Source organism: Acomys russatus, chromosome 17, assembly GCF_903995435.1.
Source record: "Acomys russatus chromosome 17, mAcoRus1.1, whole genome shotgun sequence".
NCBI lineage: Eukaryota > Metazoa > Chordata > Mammalia > Rodentia > Muridae > Acomys > Acomys russatus.
This window is the reverse complement of record NC_067153.1, coordinates 53938402-53963477: the sequence shown is the minus strand read 5'-3', so window position 1 is coordinate 53963477 and position 25076 is coordinate 53938402. Positions and strand designations below refer to the sequence as shown.

General features: G+C 40.3%; 1 protein-coding gene across 1 annotated transcript in view; it reads right to left on the bottom strand.

The window, feature by feature from the left end:
- Window positions 1–15420: 15420 nt before the first annotated feature.
- The window catches only part of Muc19 (mucin 19, oligomeric), a 76482-nt gene continuing 66826 nt past the window's right edge, over window positions 15421–25076 (bottom strand). The window contains exons 31-37 of the mRNA XM_051159378.1: window positions 22530–22769; window positions 22295–22451; window positions 20959–21084; window positions 19832–19973; window positions 19238–19269; window positions 17324–17365; window positions 15421–15509 (exon numbers count right to left, since the gene is read on the bottom strand). Coding sequence (XP_051015335.1) covers window positions 15421–15509; window positions 17324–17365; window positions 19238–19269; window positions 19832–19973; window positions 20959–21084; window positions 22295–22451; window positions 22530–22769 — 828 coding nt within the window. The remainder of the gene's footprint in view (window positions 15510–17323; window positions 17366–19237; window positions 19270–19831; window positions 19974–20958; window positions 21085–22294; window positions 22452–22529; window positions 22770–25076) is intronic.

The window sequence follows — 25076 nt, the reverse complement described above, 5'->3', positions numbered from 1 at the left end:
CAGATGTTTCCCCAGCTGATGTTTCAGTAGTCCCTTTCAAAGTGAACAGTAATTTATAGGATGTTTGGCACAAGGGTACAGTTCATCCTGCCAATGCTTTCAATTATCTTCCTTATATCCTTGCATTATCCTGTATTTCACTCTTTAAAGCAGCAATCATAAAATCGTCTATTCCTCAGATCATCCTGCAGAGCACTGATTGACTTGTTGGAAACTAGAGACAGTGAGCATACTGATTTCTTTCAAACTAAGTCATAGTAATAGAGCTCAGAGCTCAACATCTGCATCAGAGCTTACTGTAGGGCTTTTATTAGATGTGTCTCCCCAGACCTTAATTTTATTGAAATTTCTTAACTATGCCTCTCTGCATCTTGATTTATGTCTACAATAAAGGCTCCATATACTTTTATTAATACATATATGTCTCAATAGCAGTTCTTTAAAATGAATAAAGCATAAAATATTACCCTCAATTTTATCAACAGCCTCAGCCTCTTCAGAGACAGCCTCAAATTACCTGGTTTGGTTTCAGGTGAAGTCATCTTGTTGCTTGTGGATGTAGTTGTTTCAGCAGATGATCCTGTAGTTCCTTCAACACACACACACACACAATGTCATGACAGTAATGGAGCAGTAGACCACACAGATCTCTGAGGTGGGGTGTCTGTTTACTTATAGATACTTTCTAATGTTGATTACTGAATTATTAATTTATATGATATGGGGTAATCCTTGCTGGGGTTATTTAATTTCGCATGAAAATAGCATGGCCAGTCTTCTTGATATTCATCGATTTGAATCCAGTATTCAGATGCTTATTGAAACCAATTGGGTCTTTCACATCTATTTCTGCCTTGGTGATTCATACAAGAAATCACATTTAGTAGCTCTGATGACAAAGAATTTCTGAATTTTTCTTCTTGAGGTAAGTTTTCAGTCAGAAGAGTAAGCCTTGGGCCTCATAAATCAGTGTCCTTAAGCTCCAAGGAAGGAATCAGGGTCATCAATGCCCCAAAGTACACATAAGCACACTAACTATGGAAGAACAGAACACAGGAGACACATCGACTCACACAGTCCATTTCCTCATGGTCTTTTTATATCTCTGAATACATAAGGGATCCCACCCTCCCATGTGAATTCATGGAAATGTAGCCATCACCTCATTTGACATCTTGAGGACTCACAGTCTTGTGATGTACACATCATTCTCACATTTCCATATTAATAAATGGAAATACACTCAGTCACCTATCTGATGCAGGAGGATCCAGAGCCTTTTCATAGCATGCAATTCTCATTTCCCCGTATGGAAAAAAATGGAGATATACTCAGTCCTCCACTTGATACCTGAGCACTCATAGCCTTGCTCTGATACTTACCTGGCTTACTGGTGGTAGAAGCTGGGGACAGACTGGAGCCTTGAAAATTGGTAGTGTGGTCTGAGGACAGGAAAATATGGATGTTGGAGACTAATATGATTTCAGACATCCTCATTTATGTTAATGGACTTGCAGAATGAAACATGAGAAGGCACATTCCTGACCTGCTTCTTGTGCTATGAATTTGACTCACATACAGGACAAATTGCCAGACCATCACTTTAGGCAGCAGGGGAATGCATGAGCTGCTGAGGCCTCACCAAAGACCAATGAGCCTCACCTGACCCTGGGGCTCCAGTACTTGCAGGTGCAGTGGTGCTGATCCCTGCCCTTCCAGAGGTGGCTGCAGATGATGCTGTGGGGGTGCCTGGCATTTATCATAGCAAAAAAAGATGTGTAAGAAAATCGAATTGGAGATTTTTCCCCAAATATTAGAAAAACCTTATTTCCTCTTACAAAATGTGTCTACTCTCATAATAGCTAATGACAGCTTCTCTCTCAAGGGATATAGAATAACCTGACAATATACTGGTTTGATTAAAAAAATTCATTTATTGTAAAAAAACTCTAATTACGGAAGTAAGTCAAATTCCTTATAAAGGAATACTGATGATTTTATAATTTACTCAAGATCGCATGAGGATCTTTGCCCACCTAGTTGCACTCCACCATACTTTTGGGCTCCAATAACTCATGAGCATTAATTATATATGATATATATATATACATATATACACACACACACACACACACACACACACACAAAGATGTATGAGACTATGGCAGCCTCTATTATTTAACAACTACTTTGTGCTTAAAATAATATTAGAACAAAACAAATATTTGACAATATACATCTAATCTTTTGGACATTTGGTGTGGCATTGTTTATCATTTGGAACATGTATCTGTACCTATCTCTGAGGACGTTAATTGAGAGGGAAAGCCAATGTATAGGTAGATGGCAACCACTGCGTCATCCTTCTAGACTGCATGTGAGAGGGAGATGCAGGGAGCATGAGAACAGCATAGTTATCCCTCTGCTTCCTCAGTGCTGACAGTGTGAGCATCTTTCTCGTGATCCCACTTTTACATGTGCACCGCTCTCATGTGTGTGGTTTCCCTGTCATGAGGAGTGAACCTCAAACTGTGAGCAAAACAAACCTCTTCTGACTTGATTTGCTTTGGTGGCGTATTATTCACAGAAATAAAAGTAACTAATAGAACAGGACAGGTGACAGTATTGTATTGGCTTCTTCAGAGACTCAAAATAAATTAGGTAAATTGATAGCAAACTAAATCTATTAAGATATTCATTGATTATGAAGGAACAGGGTCATTTGAAATTCCTTATAGTGATGCTGGTGATTTTATGTTTATCATAGCACCCTGTGAATACCCGTGCACAGAAGACTGAATACATCCTTATCTTTAAGCTTCAGAATCCCATGATTGGTAATTTTCCACAACATGACATTTGTGAGATTGTAACATCCCTCTATTTGTTCACAATATACCACTGTATACTTAAAATAATATTACACACAAGACAAATACTTGAAGCTGTGATTCTAATCTCGTAGACACTTGGTACCTGTGATGACTAATCTTCGTTGTCTACTAGAAAGTATTAAAAACCCTCTAGGTACACGTCTCAGGCTATCTCTGAGTATGTTTACGGAGATGTGTGTCAAAAGTGAGAAAACCTATTATGCATGTAGTTGAGACCAAGACTGATTGACAGCCAACCCCTGACACTCTGCTACGTTTGCTACAAGAGCCTAGCATACCTGTCCTCTGAAAGGCTCCACCAACACTGGATTGAAACAGATGCTGAGACTCACAGCCAAACATTGGATGAAGCATAGGGAGTCTTGTGGAAAAGTAGGGGAAAGAATAGAAGGATCTGGAGGCAAGAGGAGCTCCACAAGAAGACCAACAGAGCCAACTAACCAGGGCCCAGAGGGGCTTGCGGAGACTGAAGCACTAACCAAGGACCATGCATGGGCTGAACCTAGGCCCTTTCACAGATGTAGCTAATGGGCAGCTCAGGCTTCATGTGGGTCCACTAGTAAGGGAAGCTGGGACTGTCTCTGACATGGATTCTGTTGCTTGCTATTTGATCACTTCTCCCTGACAGTGCTGCCTCACCAGATAACAGGGGAAAAGGATGCAGAGGATATGCTCAGGCTTGATGAAACTTGATGTACTGGGGTGGGTTTGTATATGGGGCTCCCCTTTTCTCAGGGGTAGGGGAGGATGGATAGGAGGAAGAGGGAGAGAGGAGAGGACTGGAAGGAGAGGAGGGAGGTAGCTATGATCAGGATGTAAAAGAGAAAGGAAGGAAGGAAGGAAGGAAGGAAGGAAGGAAGGAAGGAAGGCAACACCAGCATTCTTCACTGTTTCCTCACTGCTCACAGTATGACCAGCCATCTCCTGCTCCTAATGCCACAGATAGAACAGTGTCACTTATATACTTTCTCTGCTATGAAAGACTTTATCCTCAGGCTGCGAGCAGAAGAAACACTTTCTTCCTTAACCAGTCAGGGATTATTCATAGAAGTAAAAGCAATGCATGTATTACATCATGCAGGATGTCAGCAATGGTCAGCTTCCCCCACAGAACCTCATCTTATTACATGTTGAATGAAATGCTCGCTTATCTGCTGCCTGGGCGACCCCTGCTAAGTTTACTTCATACCTGTGATTTCAGATGTGCTTCCACTGGGAGCTCCAGTGGTAGCTGCATGTGGACCTCCACTTGTACCTATAGCAAGAAGAACGGTGGTTAAGGTCACAGTGATGAGCACAGAAGCCTCCCAAGGTATTTGCTTCACAGTTACACTGCTGCTGTTCATTCCTACAGTGCGGTTCTTGGCCACTTTGGTTTTCTTTCATTGTCACACTCAGTTCTGGACACCACTGGTGTTAGTCCACACCACAGTCCCAAAGGACCCTCTGCCTTGAATATTGAGATTCCAGGGGTGACTCCTGTTCTTGGGACTCTAGAAGTGGCTTCTCTTGTCTTCTCATAAAATAACTTGCACAGACTCTCCAGTTGTACCTGATACACAAGGACTAGTGCTTACAATATATACCATGTCCTTTCGAAAGAAGACATTATGTTCACACCCACACTTCGCTCTGCAAATATCAGCATTCCTCTCCTGGAGCTTTGCTTTTCTTTCTAGCCACTTAGTTGGCAGGAAGATATGCCTGTCCTGAATTACCTGAGGTTCCTTGGCTTGTTGCACTGCTGATGTGTCCTCTAGAAGTTCCGGTTTCTTTGTCAGTAGGTGTGGGTGTGGGTGTAGAATTCACTCCACCTAATTAATAAACAGTGTTCAAAAATGTCATAGAGAAGTCAAATGATTAAACCTCTTAAGACATCCTCCAATGTTGGCAACATGTTGGCAACATGAATTCCTCCCATTCGCCAAATTCAGCAAAGTCACTTGCTCCACGCCCTCTGTTGGAGAACCATAGAACAATCCAAATTCAGTTGTCTCCCTGGAATGTATTCTTTAATCTGTTTTCATTTTGAGATGGGGTTTCTCTGTGTAACAGAGCGCAGGCTGTCATGGATTTGCTTTGTGGACCAGGCTAACCTTGAACTCAAGGCGATCTGCCTCGTTCTGCCTCCCAAATGCTGGGATTAAAGGCATACACCACCACATTGGGCTCTTAATTTACTTTTTATATAGTATATTTTCATCATGTTTTCCTGTACACATAAAGTTATTAGTTATTCAAATGCTGGTTTCTGTACCTGCCCCTATCTGGTTGCAATCCTTGTTCTGAGCATCTTCTGTCTCATTTTGTCTAAACACTACTGCTCAGTTGTCCCCTGATATGCCAATAACGCAGCTTATAGCTAAGCAGGAAGAGAACAGAGCTAGACTTCCTGCTAGCCAGGGGAGGAAGAGTTCAAGGAAGAAGACGGGGATTCAGTCATGGGAGAGGTCAAGGTGACATCAGGAAAGGAGGTGGATCAGGGAAAGCTACAAAGAGCAAATATCTCTGCAATGTAGGCTAGGAGGAAACAGATTGACTTAGAGGATTAAGACTAGAGTAATAAGGGCTCAGTTCTTGTGTTGTGAAGCTTATTTTTAAACAAATATAAAAGAGTCTCAATTTAGCCAGGTTAAAAGACAAACTGAGAGGCAAATCCAATTTAATAAAAATAACTGTAAAAATAAAAATCAGAACAAGCGAAAAACCAGTAAGACCACAAAAAAAAAATCAGAATAAAACAAATAGTTCATTAAACAAACAAACAAAAAACACCACTGAGCTCATTTTATGTTGGCCCACTACTTCTGGGCATGGGCCCTGCCCTGTAGTCTGGTTGATATACCCAATGAGACTCCAGTGGAGAAAACTGATTTTCCCTTTGCCAACAGATAGCAACTACAAGTAGATTCTTGGTTATAGACTTTTTGTCCACTTTCTCTTCGCAGTCATGTGACACCATCTGACTTGGGCATGTGTAACCCCTATGCATGCTGTTACAATCTGGGTGAGTTCATATATACATGAGTCCTGTGGTGTTTGGGAGATGCTTGTTCACTGGAGTCATTCATCCACTCTGGCTCTTGCAATCTTCCCTCTCCTCTTCTGCATAGCTCCCTGAGTCCTAAGGGGAGGACTGACATGATTTTTAAATAAAGTGTGGACAAATACCATACTTTATAGTTGCTCTGAAAAAGAGCCAGAGAAACGGCCCGTTGTAATATTTGACCAATTATTATACAAGCCTGTATCTAAAACATGTTAACAGTAATCTAAAAATGCTAAATACCCCCATGTTATGTTTGCTCTTTGTTTTTGATGGCACAGGGTTGCTTTCAGTATGAGCAATCTGTTGCACTAGGAGCCCTGGCATGGAAGGACTGTTCGCTCTACTTTCTGATTTCAAAGCATATCTTTGATTTTCTTGCTCTTCAGTGTCTCCTAATTCCAATTAGTGATCCAGAACCTTCTGTGTTCCAAAGAATCCCAATATGTGCCTTGTTGAATGCGGATAAGTCTGTTCATGTTTACTTGTTTAATAGTAGGATACTGAGATTTAATATTCCACAACCTAGGACACACACAGAAACCAACTGTGGGGCTTTAATGAAATCCTTACCTGAGCCCTTCTGTCTGAGGTTCAGATTCTGTGAGTCTGTGAAGGCCCAAAATATACATGCCAAATTTTCTCTACTTGGTGGCAAGGATGTTAGTTGTTGGGGCCACCTACCAACTCAGAGCATCAGCTTTATGCCTGAAGTCTCCACCATCTCAAGCACAAGGCCCTCCAGAAGACTGACCCCAAGTACATGAACTCTAGCTAACCCATACCCCCTATGCTCCTTGCAATATGTGTATGAGGGGTAATGCTCTCTACCCCGGCTCTTGCTGCTCCTCTTCCACAGAGCAGAGCTATGCTACATAGGAGCCAGAGCCTTGCATACTCACAGGAGTCTCTTGTGTACTCACCTGATTGGCTACCAGCAGAGACTGAGGATGACATAGTGGAGGCTCTGGGGCTAGTAATGGTGAATCCCGAAGACACTCCTGTGGTCCCTGAAACTAAGAAGAGGTTTGGACTTGGGTCATTATGTGTTACTCTTGCCAATACTATGAGTACTTGGTAATGTCAGAAAAGGAAGTTCCAGGCACCACGCTTCAGATATCCTCAGACTTGTGTCCAATCCCAGTCAGAGGCTGTTCATATACACAGCACATTAAGCAGGAGAGTGAGCTTCTGTGGCAACATGTTCAGCCTAATTGAGTTGTTCGAACCCAGGGTTACACTGCCTGCAGCTCCAGGTTTTGCTCCTGGTGCCTGATGTGTATCCAAGAGCTAAACATAAAACTGCCATGTGCTCCCTTGCTGTGCCCAGAACAGTGTGTTCAGTTTAAGTTTATGTCTCCTGCTGGGATAGACAAAAACAGAGACAGACACAGACAGACACCAAGACTGTTAATGAAAGCAGCACAAGAGAAGGAAGTAGAACTGGTACAAATCCTTTTGTAGATGCTATGATAGGAGACACTAGAGACTGCACTAAAAGCTCTTGAAGCAGATACATAGATTCATCAAATGTCAGGATACAAAACTAACATAGGAAAATCAATAGCCTTCCTATGTATCAGTAATAAACATACTAAAAAGGAAATCAGGGAAATATTTCTGCCACAATAACTATAAAAAGTAAAACAAAATTCCCGGCAAAAACAAAACTAAAAAACAAAACAAAAAACATAACTAAGGAAACCAATAACGCCTAAATTAAAATTTTAAGACAATTGTTAGAAGCATAGTTGAAAACATCTTGTGTAACTCAGATCCATTTTATGTGACTTTGAAACGTTATTATGCCTGAGCTTACCACTGCTTTGATAAGCTCTAGGCCTCAGAAGCCAGGCCCTGGAAGGCTGCTGGAAACTCAGTCAGGAGCCTAGCTACAGACCAGCCTTGACATTACTAATGGACTAACGCCAAGATGGTGTAGATATGCTAGTGGCCTCAAAGGGAACTCAAAGCTATGGCCAAATGAAATGATACAAACTTGGAACTTTGGGTCTCTATGATTATCTTGTATGCTCTCTCTCTACACAGGACATGTCTAACCTCTGTAGTGATGCTAGGCATTGCAAAGGAGACTAAAGACTCTATGCGTGATCCTGCTTTTAGTAACTGTTGAGCTTCTGGAACTGTTGCTGGGCTCATACAGGCATGTGCATCAGTGTCAGCTGCTATCCTGTACTGTCAAGTGCTTCCTACGACATCTCCTAACCTGCTACATCTGAAGGGCTTTGACAGATGTGGGTCAGGCCTGCAAGCTTCCCAAGCATCTTCAGCAGAGATGATTTGCCAGTGGAACCCTGCAGCAGCAATTCTACCCAAACAACTGTTCCCTGTTTGGTGAGACATTGACTTAACTTTTATACTAGCAGGATATTATAAGGAATGTTTGCATGAATAAACTGAGCATACTTGAAAGACACAGCTTGTGTGGGCATCGTTATGGCTGAGAGCCTTACAGTTAATAGGCTGTGCTAACTGCAACATGGAGAGATTGAAGAAGACACTAGAAGGCAGAAAGACCTTTCATCTTTGTAAATGAGATTCAGTCTTGTTTAAATGGTCATCCTACAAAAAGTAAACTAGAAATTCAACGTGTCCATAACCAAAATCCAATGCTTCTCCTGAGAAATATGAAAAAAAAAAATCAATCTGAAACTTCATGTGGAAGCACAAAAGACCAAGAAGGGGCAGAATAATCCTCGACAAAAATGCTAGAAGAGCTGTTATCATGCTTGATTTCAGACTATACTGCAGAGGCACAGTAATAACAACACCTTGATATTGTCACAGAAGGAGACACATAGGCCAATGGGATAGGATGAGGGACACATATATAAATCCACAAAGCTACATATTTTTTGACAGAGACACCAAAAATATACATTGGAGAAAAATAACATCTTCAGCAAATGTTGGAAAAACTGAATTTCATAATGCAGAAAAAGGAAACCAGATATCTATCTCTCAGTGTCACAGTTGATTTTGTCACCTTGAGAGGAACCTAACATACTGGGAAGCATGACCTTAAATGAGGAATTACATCATAGATTTTCCCATAGACAAGACTGAGGGGGCATTTTCTTGAATAGGAGAAAATATTTACCAGCTACTATTTCAAGAGAGGATTCATAGGTAGAACATTCAAAAAACTCAATATATAGGTAGGTAGATAGGCAGGTAGGTAGATGGATGGATAGATGATAGATAGATAGATAGATAGATAGATAGATAGATAGATACATACATACATACATACATACATACATACATACATACATATCAAGAAAACAAACAACCAAGTTAAAAATAGACTATGGAGTTAGCAGAAAGTTCTGAAAAGAAATTCGAATAGCTAGGAAATGCTTTAACGTTGTGTTCCGTGTTCTTAGCTGACAGAGCGATGCAGATGGGAATGCCTTTAAGGTCTATCTCAGTCTACTCAGAAACTCGATTCTCTTGGGAGAGTGACTTGAAGTTTTCCTATTCTCTCTTGTGACAAAGTAGATCTGTCAGTCAAGCAAACTTCACTTGTTTCTTTACTTCTTGCGACTTCTCTAACAGTAACCGCATGCCAGTTCCATTAAAGTACTCTTTACTAGTACAATATGGCAGGCCTGTAAAGTTCCATTCACCTTCTCTTCTGAGTATGTACGACCACCAGCTTCTCCTTTTGTAGAGTGAAGCCAGAATGAGAGGTTGTAGCTGCCAGACTGTCACTGTATCCCTTACAACTCATATACAATAACTATCTTACTTTCCTCCCAATCTCTGGACACTTGCCACCATCCAAATAACCTTTCCCAGATAACTTTGGATACATTTTGAGCACTAACCCTGTATGTATGTCTAGAGTCTCCTGTTACCCTTGTGCTCCAAGAGTACCTGTTCCTCCAGATGTGTTTTCACGAGCAGCTCCGGTCATGGCTGAATCTGTTCTGCCACTTGTTCCGGGGGAAAGAACAGTGCTTCATGCGCTCAGGTAGTTATGTAGAAAACACTCCCAGGCATGCTATTACCATCACTCGAGTCACTATTGCCTACATTGTATCCATGATTAGCAGAGTATCTCATTACAATACTCTGAGATATAGGCAAGGGTTATACTGACCCCACAGCTCTACTGTGGACCTCTAAGGAGTCCTTGCCTTGCTTTTGGGGTCTGGAGTGCTAGTGGCCTCAACACCTGATGCGATAGGAGTATTCATTCTGCCTGACCCTGAGGTTGGCCTCATGGACTCTTCCCTTGTACTTAATAAATGCAATAGAAGTGCTTTACCATTTGCCAGCTTTTTAGAAGTGTGAGATGAGAGACCCAAATCAAGTTCTAATCTCCTGGCATATCTTTTATGCGACAGCCAACGTTTGGTGATTTTGCGCTCACTTAATAGGCACTAATAATGTGCATGTTCTGACTCACCAGTGTTTCCTGGGCTTGTGGCTCCAGTGCCTGGGCCCCTCGTGGTGCTGCCTGTCTCACTGCTAGAAGGTGGTGCAGAAGTACTGGCTGTTCCTACTGATAAAAATAACATGATGCTCAAGATATGAGCCAATTCACCTTACCTTCTAAAAATCCACCAGTATTAATCTCGTTTCATTTATCAGATGGGTTTAAGTGACTTGGTCCTGATAACCCAATTGGCTGACAGAGGATCAACAAGACACACTCACGCTTTCTACTGCACCTATTGCTTCTCAGATAATTGTTGAAATTATTTTTATAAAACAGTGTTTATTCGTTTTACCTTATTTCTTTACATATATTTTTTTATTTTATTCATTTATTTATATTACATCTCAATAGTTATCCCCTCCCTTGTATCCTCCCATTCCTCCCTCCCTCCCATTTTCCCCTAACTCCCTTCCCCTATAACTGTGACTGAGGGGACCTCTTCCCCCTGTATATGATCATAGGGTATCAAGTCTCAGTAGCCTGCTATCCTTCCTCTGAGTGCCAGCAGAAGGATATGCTATTGGGACTCTAGGTGAGAGAAGCACGGGAGGATGGGGAAATAGAAGGATGCAGAGGGCCCTAGAAACCTATAAGAAGAACATTATGATGGGCGGATGTGGGCCCAGGGGTCCTGCTCAAACAAGGACAAATAGTGCACTAAACTTCGAACCCCTACCCAGATCTAGCCAATGTACAGGACATTCTTCACAGATGAGTGGAGAGTGGGGTCTGACTTTCACACGAACTCTGGTGTCCTTTTACCTTATTTCTTAACCCGGCTATCACACAAATAATTGAGGCTCTTTTATTATAACAAGGCTTCACAACACAATCTGAGCAGTTTAAGTCTGTTCTTAACCCTCTGTGTTATTTTGTCTTACTCCCAGCAAACATCCCAGTGATACTTGCACTTTTGTAGCTTTCTTCTGTACTAGCTCCTTCCTCCTTTTTCCTGGACCTCTCCTGGTGGCCTACTCCTCTGGCTTCTCCCCTTGACTACTCCTCCCCTGGCTGGCAGGAAGTCCAGCCCTATTCTCTCCCCTGCTCATTGATTGGCTATAAGTTGCTTTATTGACATAACAGGGGGACAATTGGGGAGCAGAGTTTACACAACATTTAAACAGGAAATTAGAATTTAAACTATGCAGTAATCTTATGCCTACAGATAGTCTGTACCCAAAGATAAATACTAGAAAATTTCCAATCTGGCTTCCTACATTGGTAATTTAAAAGTTGCTGGAATAGACAAATGAAATTAAAAAATAAAATAAAATCATATAAAACATAAGCTTTTATTCCATAGAAATAATGTCATCACATCAAGTTTCTTTGTGTCTAAATATGTATTTTGTTTTGATTACTATCACATCATGAGTCAGTAGCAAACATATTTGAATGTTGCCTCCCACCTAAGGCATACATAAATTATGAGACAGCCCTCAGTGTACTCATAACCAGAAGGGACACAGCTGATTGACTCACCATTCTCACCCAAGTATTTCTGACTTGGATCTCAGCGAATACAATCTAAATGGTCATCATTCTAAAATGCCAATCAATTTTAATAGCTACTTAGAATGAGCCAGTTACTTATTATTTTTGCTGTTCTGTTTATTTTGATATGAAATATGCCTTGTTTCAAGAATACTTGTTATAAACTTAAATCCACAAATCCAGTCTACATGAATATTATGAATAGAACCAACCTATGAGTTAGCTAATCAACACATTAGAGTAAGCCTCATGCTTACACTAAAAGAAACACTTTTAAGAACATGTAAAGGGTGAGGGTGATTGACCTTAAAAGCTGTTACAAGAATTACACAATTTTAAGTAACATGACGGCATGATGGGAGTTAAGCATGGGAAATTCATTTAGGGTGGGTTTTACTGATAAGTGTGAATCAGGAGTGAATTCAGGAAAGAGGGATGGCAGAGCAGTTGGCTCTCTGTTTGATGGATATAAACTGCTTAAAGAACTCATTACCACACTCTCTGGGGGGGGGGGTCCACTCAACAGCTCCCCATTGTAAGCTTATGTGCTCCTTTGCTTTTCTCACAAATCCCAAAATCATGCTCTATTGCCCCAGGAACCACACCGTAAGCACTTTTGTGTTCTTAGGTGGTGAGTTAGGCAGCCTGGAAAGTCTGGACAGACTGTGGATCCACAGGCAAGGCCAACAGAGGAACGAACACACTGAAGTTCATAAAACTACTGACTGAGCAAGGGCCAGAGGACACTTAAAGCTCTGCTCATAATAAAAAATACCTCTGCTTAAAGCATAGCAATATCTTGTTCATGAAAGTTATGGATATAGTTCAGATTCAGTCATTAATGTACAAGCACAAGAATTTTCTCTTGGCCTTTCATTGCATGTGAGATCTTTTGCAGAGACCACAAAGCCCAGGCCTTACATATAAGGTGTGGGATTCTATATTACAGTCTGTCTTTGCCAGCTTGAATCTCCCTACTCGTTTCTTTCTCGTCTCATTTGAATAATGATATAGAAATTCTGTTGAGATTATGACTATTAAGAGCATATTATGCTAGTATGCATATTAGACACTATAGTATGGGATAGAAAGTACCATTTATATAGTTTGAATATGGCTTGAGTATTCTCAGTGGTTTATGTTTTAAAGGCTGATTCCCTAAGGTGGCAGTACTGGGAGTTGATAAAGTGTGGTCCTCAGTACGAGGAAGGTGATATCATTGGAGAAGGACCAGTGTGGTCCTCAGGAAGGGACCTCTGTGAAAGGCTCAGCCTGGCTTTATGCAGGTCTCCCATCTAGATGCAGACACAGTCCTTTGCATCTGTGTGTCACCATCTACCACACACACTCAAATGGGTGGGCTGTCACTAGAACAGAGACCTAGAAACATCCCAAGTGAGTTAGCCTAGGCCCCAGGCACGTATTCTCCTGTATTCTCCTCAGGGTAAACTTACAGTTGAGCAGAGAGAGGTCTACCTATCTGCAAATGTATTGCAAAGCAAAGCTTTGGATGTTCTTGGCTTACCTGTTGAGGAGATGGTTTCATTTGCACTTTGACTTTCAGCCTCTGTGGTTATACCTTGAGAACTACCGGTTGACCCTGATAAAGGATTTAAAAAAAAAAAAAAAAAAAAAAAAAAACAATTATCTGTTGGGGTTGGTCTAATGTATTTTGATGGTAACTAATAAAAGGCTGTTACACCTGGGCAGGACAAATGATATAGGTGTGGATAAGGCTCCTGGGCTTGAGGAAACAGAGAGAATCTTGGGAAGAAGGGAGACCTGAGGAGAAGAGACGAGATGAAGGTTGTGCCATCATGAGTTAGGTGGAGAAGAAGCACAGGGCTGGCGTGGATGGAGGATTTGGCCCAGATGAAGAACATTAGCAAGTATATGGGATTATGGATGGGAGGTAGCTTGATAGAAATTATTAGGAGCAGATGGCATGGGATTGGGACAGGGATGCCATACCTGCCCCACTATGAGAAGTAGTTTAGGGGATTGATATCTGCCCTGGCCGAGGTTAACTAAGGCTATTTTAAAATATAACAGTTGTCTGTGTCTTGATTGATTGTTAGGGGGTTAGAAAATACTACCACAATAATAAGTATAGGCCTAATAATAAACATTATTAGGCCACATTTATAATTTAACAAAAACAGTTAGACTAATGTGCTTTAGAGCTCCCACACACCAGGAAGTAGAAGTATGTAATTGTAACAAAATGCACACAAGTTGCTGAAAGGCTAAGATACATGGAAAAATCTATGTGAAAACTATTATGTGGGTAGCATCTCTAATAACAATTCCTTGGCTGGGACCAGGATCCTTTACCTGTTGTTGTGAGGGCAGGACTACTGAAGATCGAGCTTGGAACTGTTGAGGTACCCTCACTTCCAGCTGTGGAGACAGCAGGAGTTGAAGTTCCAGCTGAGCCTGAGAAAACAGGGAAGGACTTGTTCATTTAATCTCTACATGGACTTCCATAACAATGGGCAATCTAACTCTCTAATTTTCCTACTATGGAAAAATAAAATAAATAAATGGGGTAAATTCCTGTCCATACTTTCTTGAGAAACTGCTTATAGCATTTCAGTATTATCTTTCAAAATTTTGATCTATTTAACGCTCCTTTTAAAAATTTTTGTTGTTGCTCTTGCAAAGACATTTCCCAGCAACTTTATTGACTTAACATATTTGTCTTGATACTTTGTTTAAAAGAAGAGCCTTTTAAGCTTAGTTATGTAGGGGTTAAGACTTCTTTTGGTCTGATAGATGTTTTAAGTTGATAGAGATTAGACAGGATAAATATTGATTTACATTCAGAATTTTAGACTCACCAAGATAGAAAACATGTTTTCTTCAAGTTTGCCAAATACAAATAGCCAAAACACTATGGATGTAACATTTACATAATTCCTGATTGTTTTGTCATTCTTCTTGCTATATGTTGTTTACTGTATATATGTGTAATAATATAAGTTAATTAATTAAAAAATAAATGCCTGTTGCCTGGCCACTGCTATGCTGCTATGTTGCCCTTCCATTCAAGTTTTTAAGATACGTTTTATTTAAACTATTTAGTGTGAGTTTTATTATTTTAAAATAAGCTGACTGAAGGGGTATTTTAAAATGTTAGCTTAAGTTCCAGTATGAAATTGAAGCCACAGTTTGAATGTGGGTACTTCAGTAAATGATTTAGGTTGTTCGGGATCAATCTTTCTCTTAAACATCATCACACAGAGACACCACAACTAGAATATGAACAAATTCTACATTGTAATTCTTTGTTTGGAACTCTCCAGCAAATACCTTTAGGCACATTCCTCTCTGTGCTGTGCTCACTTGCAAATAAGAAGGAATAAATGATACTACCTCATTAGTTTTAGGCATTTAAAGGGTTGCAAGACTCAGAGCTGTCATAGATAATTAACTAAAACGGAACGTTGGGTCTGATCCAGCTTGACCGTCTCAGAAGCAATGCTAAGCTAAGCATTAGACACATGGTGGTTCACCGCTCAGGGCCCAGTTAATGCTGCATAGAGTCCTTCCTTCAGCACTAACATGAAAACATGCAGAAAACACACCGGTTCAAACTGCAGTTGCCCTGGGGACATGAAATAATGAGTACATGACGCAGAGAAAACATCTTGAAATAAGCTGGCCTGCCTAAGATTTCTAATTCTTGGGTGTTGCTGATGAAAAGCCAACAGGATATGAAGTTAGCAAGAATGACGATACAGCTGTAAGCTATGGTTTCAATAATATCTCAGCCATTTTTAACAGTTGTTATTAATTGGCGGGGAACATGCCTCATCAAGCTTGTGGTGGTCAAAGGATGACAACTGGTAATAGCTGACTCTTTCCTTCTACCACGTGGATACCAGGGATCAACCTCAGATCCTCAAGCTTGGTGGCAAGCCCCTCTACCAGCTGAGCCATCTTGCAGACCTGATGGCTGATACAGGTAACTGCTTTCATTTATTTATTTTTGTCCAATTTCATTTATTTGTATGTAAAGGATAGTGGTTATCAAATAAATAACACTAAGCATTATAAAATATTTTGAATTATATTCATGATTCCATACTATATGACTTTATAATCTAAAAGTCACCTTAGTCACAGAAAGTCAGAGGACAAGAAAAAATCAAGAAGGCTGGTGGGAGAAGGCCCTGATCATAGGAAAAGGAGGCGTTTCTGTAATAGTGTGGATTTGGAAGGGCAAATCCCTTTATGATTTCCTTAATACTGTCTGTGTGGGGAAGTGGGAGCATAAAGGTGTAAAGTTGTAGTGACACATTGGTTAGTCGCTTTCTTTCAACAATGTCTTCTCGGGTTTTCATTTGTCTAAGGCACTGAAGCCTACACAGTGATTGTACTGGCTAAACTAGGAACATTGGATGGGAGAGTTTAGACCTTAGTTGTTCAAATACACAATCACATCAATATTTATACTATATATGTTACCCTGTGTTTATACCTGAAAAGTCTTTAGATTTAATTTTTTAATTATTGATAATTTTTATAAACTTTCTGATTAAACTTCCTATCTCTTCACTTCCTAGTGCTATAATCCCTAGAATGGAAGCTGCTGAATGTGAGAAATCGATGGAAAAATGAAACTTTGTGTGGAGAAATATTAAAATATTATGCTTCTGAGAGCCGCTATGGTTATCCATAAAATAGTTTAACTCAAAACTAATACTTCAGAAAACTTTGATCGAAAAGACAAAGTAAAATGTAGAAATGACATTCTAACAATTAAAAATCATAAACAAACATCAGGAAACTGTGATTTTTTTTCAGAAGACAAATTCTATCACATTTTTTTTTTCAAAGACAGAAGCACCTGTACTTCCAAGCACACCATCACTGTAAAGGCACAAACCTTGGAAGGAAAGACAGATAGGTCTGATGTTCCCAGCTGACAAACACTTACCTGAGCTGGAGCTGCTGGGCACTAGTGTCACTGCTATGCAGAGGAGACAAATGGTTTGAAAAATGTAGGTTAAAATTACATCGGTGGACAAAGCTTAAAATGTATTCATCTAGATAAGGTGCCCCCACTCCAAATGTACATAAGGCTGATTTATCAGACTTTTACATATTTCAACATATCTTTGTAATCTACTAGCCGTGGCTTTAACTTAACTCATGGGAGCTAAGTGAGAATTTAACACAGAATTTGCTAGCATCGTTTCTGCCTCTTAGCCAACAACATGCAAGATGTTTGTTCATGCCATAGGGACCGTGCTCTTCACCTACAGTTCAACCCCCTGCTTAGCATGAACATGTAGGAAGTGAATAAACGAATACTGGCAGATCGGAGGCAGGCCTCATATGCCTCAACTTCACATACACTTTGCTATCTATGTATAAACTAAAAATAATAATATGAAACATTTTGTGCGTATTTACCTGTTGAGGTGCTTAATCCGGAAGTAGCTGTGGTCACAGAAACTGTTTGGGAACACAGTATTTAGGAAAACAAGTTAGATGTGGGATATTTGTTAGGGAATTTCATTCAAGAAGTAGGTTGTCTTCAACTACAATTAAAATTTATGAAACTATCTGTAGATAATTTCTGTTATCTGTAGAAGTGACAAAACACTCATATGTAAATCACCACAAATAGCATAGACATAAAAATAACTAATTCCTTTCTAGTATATTCTAGTGTTTGTAATACATTAAATATCAGCTAGCTGGACCTCTCAGGAACTTTATAAGGACTGCACAGAGAACAAGTGATCCCTCGGCCTCAGGGATGTGGGCAGTCATATCTACAGTGTCATCAGCACATAGACAAGGCCCTCGAACTTTATCACTAGAGTCTAAGGTCCCCAACCTCTGGATTTTTGTGACCTCCAAACAGTGGTCAGCAGGAAATAAAATCCAATCTCTTCCACACAAGGAAGTAGTGTGTTAATAGTAACCCCAAGAGTGTTCAAACTGCCAGTAAACTCAACTCTCAAAAACAAGTTAAGCATATTTGCCCAAGAATTCTCTTACATGAACATTAATCACCTTTATAAAATAATGTAATTATATGATTTAAGACTAGGGAATGAACTATTTCCATTTTCAAAGCACCTCTAAGTGAGATGATAATTTTCAAATATTTATATCATTAAGACACCCACATTTACTTCATTTTACCACTTATTTAATTATCACCTAAAGATGTCAAACTCAGGGTGATGATATTTAACTAAGTAGCAAGAAATATTTCCGGCAAGCTGTAATCACTTTCCTGACTTAATTTTGTAGAAATATGATGGAATAATATTCTGATATTTTCTAGTAACATTTTTAGTTCATATTTATATCATCTAGTTTGCCAACCTATTTTTACTGGCACAAAGCGGTATAAGACTATAAATAAGAGTTATTGACACAAAAATCAGGGCCACACTTGAAACAGAATTGGAACTTTACCTGTTGGTGTTGAATTTGTAGGAGGAGTTTCTGAAATAAACGCAGATGAGTGTTATTGGCAGGAATTGAAAATGTTGACGGAACAGTACGTCTTAAGTCATCTAGAAGGCATAGGTCTTTTGTTTTTATGTCTTAAGGTTGTTAATACTAAGGAAGACTGGTTCATGAGTTCTTTTGATAGGAACTCATTGAGGTTTTCTGTTTGCTTTGCCAAGGTCCTCAAGACTGAACCTAGGACTTTGCCCTGCCCTTGGCAGTGCAAGCGCTTTATCACTATGCCACGTCCCAAGCTTAGGACGCATCTGTAGCATATGCTTTCCCATGAGCCCATCAATCCACTTTTATCCTTTCTGTGCTGTTTCTGCTCCATCCCTTTATTAAACTGCCTTGGCTGGTGGCTCTTCGACCTTTTAATTCCCTAAACAGACAGAGGTCAAGGCATGCATGCAGTAGAGAAAACAGTCATGAGTATCAGGTGTCAGAGACTACATGTAGTAGGGGAGCTGCATGTAATAATCTGGTGTCAGGGCGTGCATGCAGTAGGGGTGGCACTCATGAGTACCATTGTGTCAGGCACACAAGTAGTAGATGCCAGGGCCTGCATGTGGTAGAGGAGACATGAGTATCAGATATCAGGGTACACATGCATTAGAGAAAACACAAGAATCCATGTCAAGGCATCCATGCAGTAAATAGTCATGAGTATTCCTTGTAGCCCTGGTTTTAAAGAGTGATCCTCTATGAACAGTCACACAGGTTGGAATGATGCCAGTCCCAGACAGGCAGTCGAAAGTGTGGCTATGTGCTTCTGGCTTGTTGGTGGTCTACGAAGGATCCCGAGTCCCTTACCTTGTGATTCCTAAAGCAGCCAGAGGAAAGGGAGTCGTTACTCACCATTGCAGTCCAGCTCGCCAGCAGTACAAGAGCTGAAAGCAAAATTGGAGAAGGAAAACAATGAGTTTGAGTTCGACTCCCAGTGTCATGCTTTTCACAAGTTGAGGACAACAGATTGTCAAGTGGTCAACGCGAGACAGAACAGAACCAAGAAGAGCACTAATCGCCTCCCTCAGCGCACACTGAGTTCAGTTGCTTATGTGCTCGACAGCCTGTCTTCCTGCTCATTTCCCCACAGAGTTTGCAGAATGACTTAATGATTCACAGTCGAGTAGCCAAGTTCTTTTTTAAACTGTCAACCTCAATTTCATTACTTAATAAGCATGTCTTCCTAGTAGAGTCTCATCAACATGACTATGTATCCGACAGTCTGCCAAATATGATCAACATCTGTAGAGTCACAGTCTTTGCCCTAAACTACATAATGACTTTTTCTGCTATCTTCTTATAAGATTTAAAGATTTTAAAAACCATGCCATGGTTCATGACTAAAAACAAAACAAAACACACACACACACACACACACACACAAAACCATGTTGTTAACTACTATCAAAGATGGAACTGCTCACAAGAAAATAGCAGAAGACATACCATGTTCTTCCACAGTCATCTACAATGACTCCTCCTGCTGGGATGACATCATTGTAGAAACAGCTGCACTGGGACAACTGGACACATTTCATAGTGTTCTCGTCCAGATAGGGTGCGTTTTCTGGACACTTGGCATAACATCCTGCAAGGACAACAGCTCACAGTTCATCTCTGTTTCTCAAAACTCATCCTACTCCATCAGAAGTCACTACCATGATTCTGTGAACTGAGGTGGAGGACAGCAAAGCATCATTCTTATGGAAATGTGAGAATGGGACGCAGGTGCACCAACCAAAGGTATAATTTTATATAATGTAACAACTATAGTCAACTTAAGTTTTCTTCTCAGTCCTTTTTGTTTTTAAAGATTTAATATGTATACAATGCTCTGCCTGCATGTACACCTGCAGGCCAGAAAACAACATCAGATCACATTATGGATGGCTATGAGCCACGATGTGGTTTCTGGGAATTGAACTCAGGACTTCTGGAAGAATAGTCAGTGCTGTTAACCTCTGAGCCAATTCTCCAGCCCTTAAGATTTCTTCTCAGGTGTATTCTTGTTTTAAGTATATTTAAATTTATTTGTTTTCCTGAATGATTTGCTACTCTAATGATGTGCATGTAAAGCAAGCTTTGGTTAGGTATGTCTCTTGACTGTGGGTGATATGTCCAAATGCCTAATTTTCCCAAGAGAGAGAAGGCACAGGGGTCACAATAAAATATCTCAGTGACTAGGCTTTGTCACAGAGGTGGCTTTAGAAAAGTTATGTCATTCTTTTTCCTGCCATGCTTTTCTCTCTAGGAGATACAATGCTAAGAATAAAGTGTGTTCAAGTGAGGCACAGAGATGCTCAGTCTCACCTCAAACTCTGTTCTTTTGCGAGAGGCATTCTGAGGCTGTTTTTTTTTTTTTTCATGTATGCATATCATCACATGACAAAATAAAGGCCAACAGCAGGGCCACATCACCATCTCCCTCCCAAGAAAGGACATTTGCATCTAAATAAAAGGTTCTATAAAACTACTGCTAAAATAAAAATGACTCAGACATTGAATTGAGAAAAACTAATATTCTTTACTTCTGAAGACAGCGTCATTTTCACAAGCTTTCAAACACGTCTTACCTTCTAAAAGCGAGGAAAACTTTTTGCCAATGACATGATCTTTGCATGTTTTGGCCGTCACTGTACCACAAGGCTCATAGTGCCAGCTGCACTCTCCAGGTGCGTTGTAGTAGTCGCAGTACACAGCTAGGATCGAATTGCAGCAAATTACTTTCTTTCCTAGTATCGCAAGTCCCACCTTCCAATTTCTAAGAATTATTTAAAAGGATACTAGATGACACCAATTATTGACCTAAATATGAGTCATTCAACCTCATCAAGCATCTGTGGCTTTATGTAAATTGTTCTACAGGCCAACAGAACACACACACACACACACACACACACACACACAGAGCTTATAGCCTTAGCAACCTCTTTTCCCTTTGCATCTCATTTGGAGATATTTCAACCCATCACCCAAACCAGTGGTTCTCAGCCTTCCTGATGCTGTGACCCTTTAATATAGTTTCTCATCTTGTGGTGTCCCCCCAACCATAAGACTGTTTTTGGTCGAAACTTCATAGCTTTAATTTTGCTACTGATAAGGATTGTAAGGTAAATATCTGTGTTCTGTGATGGTCTTGGGCTACTCCTGTGAAAAACAAAACTGATGGGCATGACAGTGGCTCACTCTTATAATCTAATCACTGAAGAAGCTTGGCCAGGAGAATTGCTAGAAGACTAAAGCCAGCCTGAGCTACATAGTGAGTTCTGCAGCAGCCTGGTGTACAGTAAAAACACTATCTCACAAAGGCTTTGAGAAAACTAAGCTCTTTTGCTATGTAGTAGTGTTCAAATAAAGTAATTGAAAAGGCTGCTATGTCACTAAACCTTGTAAGTGGAATGCAGTGTTTATTCTGTCGATGCTTCTAATTTATTTGGAACATCTCCCATCATGCCTTGCTTACAGGGGAAACAGCTGACTGATTTCTATTACAGTATGTGGCTCTATGTGTAGAGATTCATTTCATATTCACATGCATTTTCTGTAAGGCTCTATGTCAAGGAAACAATATATGTGAGGATTTTCAAGCAAGAGCAGTACAAGAGGCTGAACCAAACTCATCATTCATCTAGTGGGAGAGAGGTGCACTTCCCATCAGTATTTGATACAGTTTCTCTATGCGCAAAAGGATTTTTTTCTAACTGAAATTAAACAGAAATGTAATTCCTTGTGTTATTTTCAGTTGGATATTTTCACTATCATAAACAAATATATTAAGATGTTCTCAACCTTCTCTAGATGTAAGAAATGTGCTTAATAGAAAATCTGAGGGGAAGAACAATTCTTTACGGAAACAACTCTGTCTATCTACAACTTTTGGGAAGCCGTTAACATCCAGAGTTCACTTACGGCAAAGGTTTGGCTTTCTCCACGAGACACAGACTCCAGCTGCATTGCACGCCTCTGCATACATTGCCACGGCAGTACAGAAGCCGAGGTACTTTCCCTCCATGTCACACGCACAGGCTTCTTCAATACATGCATCGTAGTAAGTAGTGGGGTCCACCTAGACAGAGCATGACACATGAGTGTCTGGGTGTCTGGGAAGGACCCTTGCAAGCAATGGTGCTCAGAGTGGTGCTACCTTGCTGTGGCAGTCTCTGAAGGTGTTATCCCTGATGATCTCACACTTCTTCTCAGCCCAGGCTTTGCAGTATGGGTTTGAGTCACACGGGTAGTTTTGAGTTACTGTATCTGAACATTCCTGACTTGTTTTCCAACTGTTTCCAAATTCCAATGCTCCTGCAGCTATCGAAGAGTGCCTTGTTGTGAAGTCGTCCTTAAGGTCACCATTGTTATTTCCACAAAGACCACAGACTTTGTTCTGTGTTGATCAATAGGGAAAAAAAATATCTCAGTACAAAATCACAAGCAGGATCAAGTCACTCTCATTCTAGAGATGCAGAAATAAAGCAATATGTTCAAGATATTCAAGTCAATAAATATATTTTACATAATATATTATTAAACATAGGATATTAAAATATAAACAAAATATATGGTAAACATAATACATTAAATTATGGACACAAGGACAACTCACATGATCAGCTCTATGGAGAAAAGGCTTTTGAAAAAAACCCAACATCCCTTTATGATAGCAGCCCTGAGAAGACTAAGAGTAGAAGAAATTTATCCCCAAATAACAAACTATATCTATATGGAACCCAAAATAATATATATCCTACAACCATTCCAATAAGTGAGGGAAACTGGATGCATTTTTCACTGTTGTCAGGAGCAAAACAAGTGTGCGCATTTTCCCCATTCTTATTTCATATAGTACTTGAAGCCTCAGCTAGAGCAGTAAGAGAAAGTGAAGAAAATTGAAAGGACATAAATAGTAAAGAAAGAAGTCAATGATGTTTCACCTGTAGATGAAATGATTCTGTACATAAAGACTGACCAAAAAACTGATAAACACCTCCAACAGTGTAGCAAAATGCACAACTAATGTGAAGAAGAATCAGAAGTCGTCCTATATACTAAAGGTCCTAATAAGGGTTTCTATTACTGTGATGAAACATCAGGACTACAAGCAAGATAGGGAAGAAAGAGTTTGTTTGGCTTATACTCCCACACCACTCTTTATTAGTGGGATATGACTTTCTCACGTACTCTGGTGCCTCACATTTGACCATGTCCCCTGGAGGGGGAGACCTGGTGGCACTCAGAGGAAGGACAGCAGGTTGCCAAGAAGAGACTTGATACCCTATGAGCATATACAGGGGGAGGTAATCCCCCTCAGGAACAGTCATAGGGGAGGGGAATAATGGAAAAATGGGGCGGGGGAGGGAAGAATGGGAGGATACAAGGGATGGGATAAACATTGAGATGTAACAAGAATAAATTAAAAAAAAAAAAAAGATGTCAGGACACTAACTGGAACAGGGCAGGAACCTGGATGCAGAAGCTGATGCGGAAGCCATGGAAGAGTGTTTCTTACAGGCTTTCTCCTCATGGCTTGCTCAGTGTGCTCATAGAGCTCAGGACAACCAGCTCAAAGGGCTGAGCCCTTCTCCCCTCCTCCTCTGAGCTTGTGCACAGCCTGATCTTATGGAGGAATTTGTCAATTGAGGCTTCCTCTTCTCTGTTAACTCTAGCTTGTGTCAAGTTGACATAAAACCAGCCAGCACACTGCCTAACATTCTGAGAAGGAAGTTTAAGAAAAAAATAAATAAAAAGATGGAATAAAACCTAAGCGAACAAATAAAAGAACTTCTGCAACTAAGACTTAGAAACACAGAAGAATGTGAGAGTCTACACAATGAAAGGGTTTCCCGTGCTTGTGGATTGGAAGAAACAACAAAATGAAAATGGCCGTCCTACCAAAAGCAATCTGCCGATCCAACGTAATCCTAATAAACATTTAAATAGCATTCTTACAATAAATACAAAACCCTGTCATAATACTCATGTGGAAGCACAGGACACCCTGGGTTGTCAAAAAAAATCCTAAGGGGGTGGGGAAGAGAGCATAATTCTTGGTGGAGGGGGGGGGGGGGGGGAGTCACTGTATCTGATTTCAAGTTGTGACAGAATCGTATCAATAAAAACAAACATGGCCCTGGCAGAACAACAGATATGTGAATCAATGGAAGGGAAGAGAGGACTCAGAAATGAAGCTACACAGCTGCTGTGCAGTTGCCAGCTGTCTCTTTGACAAATGGTGCTGGCAAAACTGAAAAGCTACCTCTGGCAACTGATATACTAGCCATCAAAGAAATGCAAATCAGAACTATTCTGAGATCAGTCTCGCCCCCTGTCAAAACAGTGCTCATCAAGATGACAAGTGGCAGCAAATGCTAAAGAATGTGTTTTGAGAGGGGCAGCGCACACCTGCTGCTGTAATGTAAACTACAGCAGACACTATGGAAGTTAGCTTGGAGATCTGCCAACAAAAAGTAAGTCTAGCCCTGCCACGTGACCCAGCTATTCAGAGATATTTTCACATCAGAGTTTATTGGAACATCATTCACAACAGCTAAGTAATAGAGTCAACGTGGGTTCTAGCAGAGGAATGGATTAAGGAAATGTGCTTCATGTACACAATGAAAATGCTAAATCATTCAAAGAAACAAATAACTGCCTTTACTAGAAAACCAATGCAACTGAAGACTGAGTTACCACC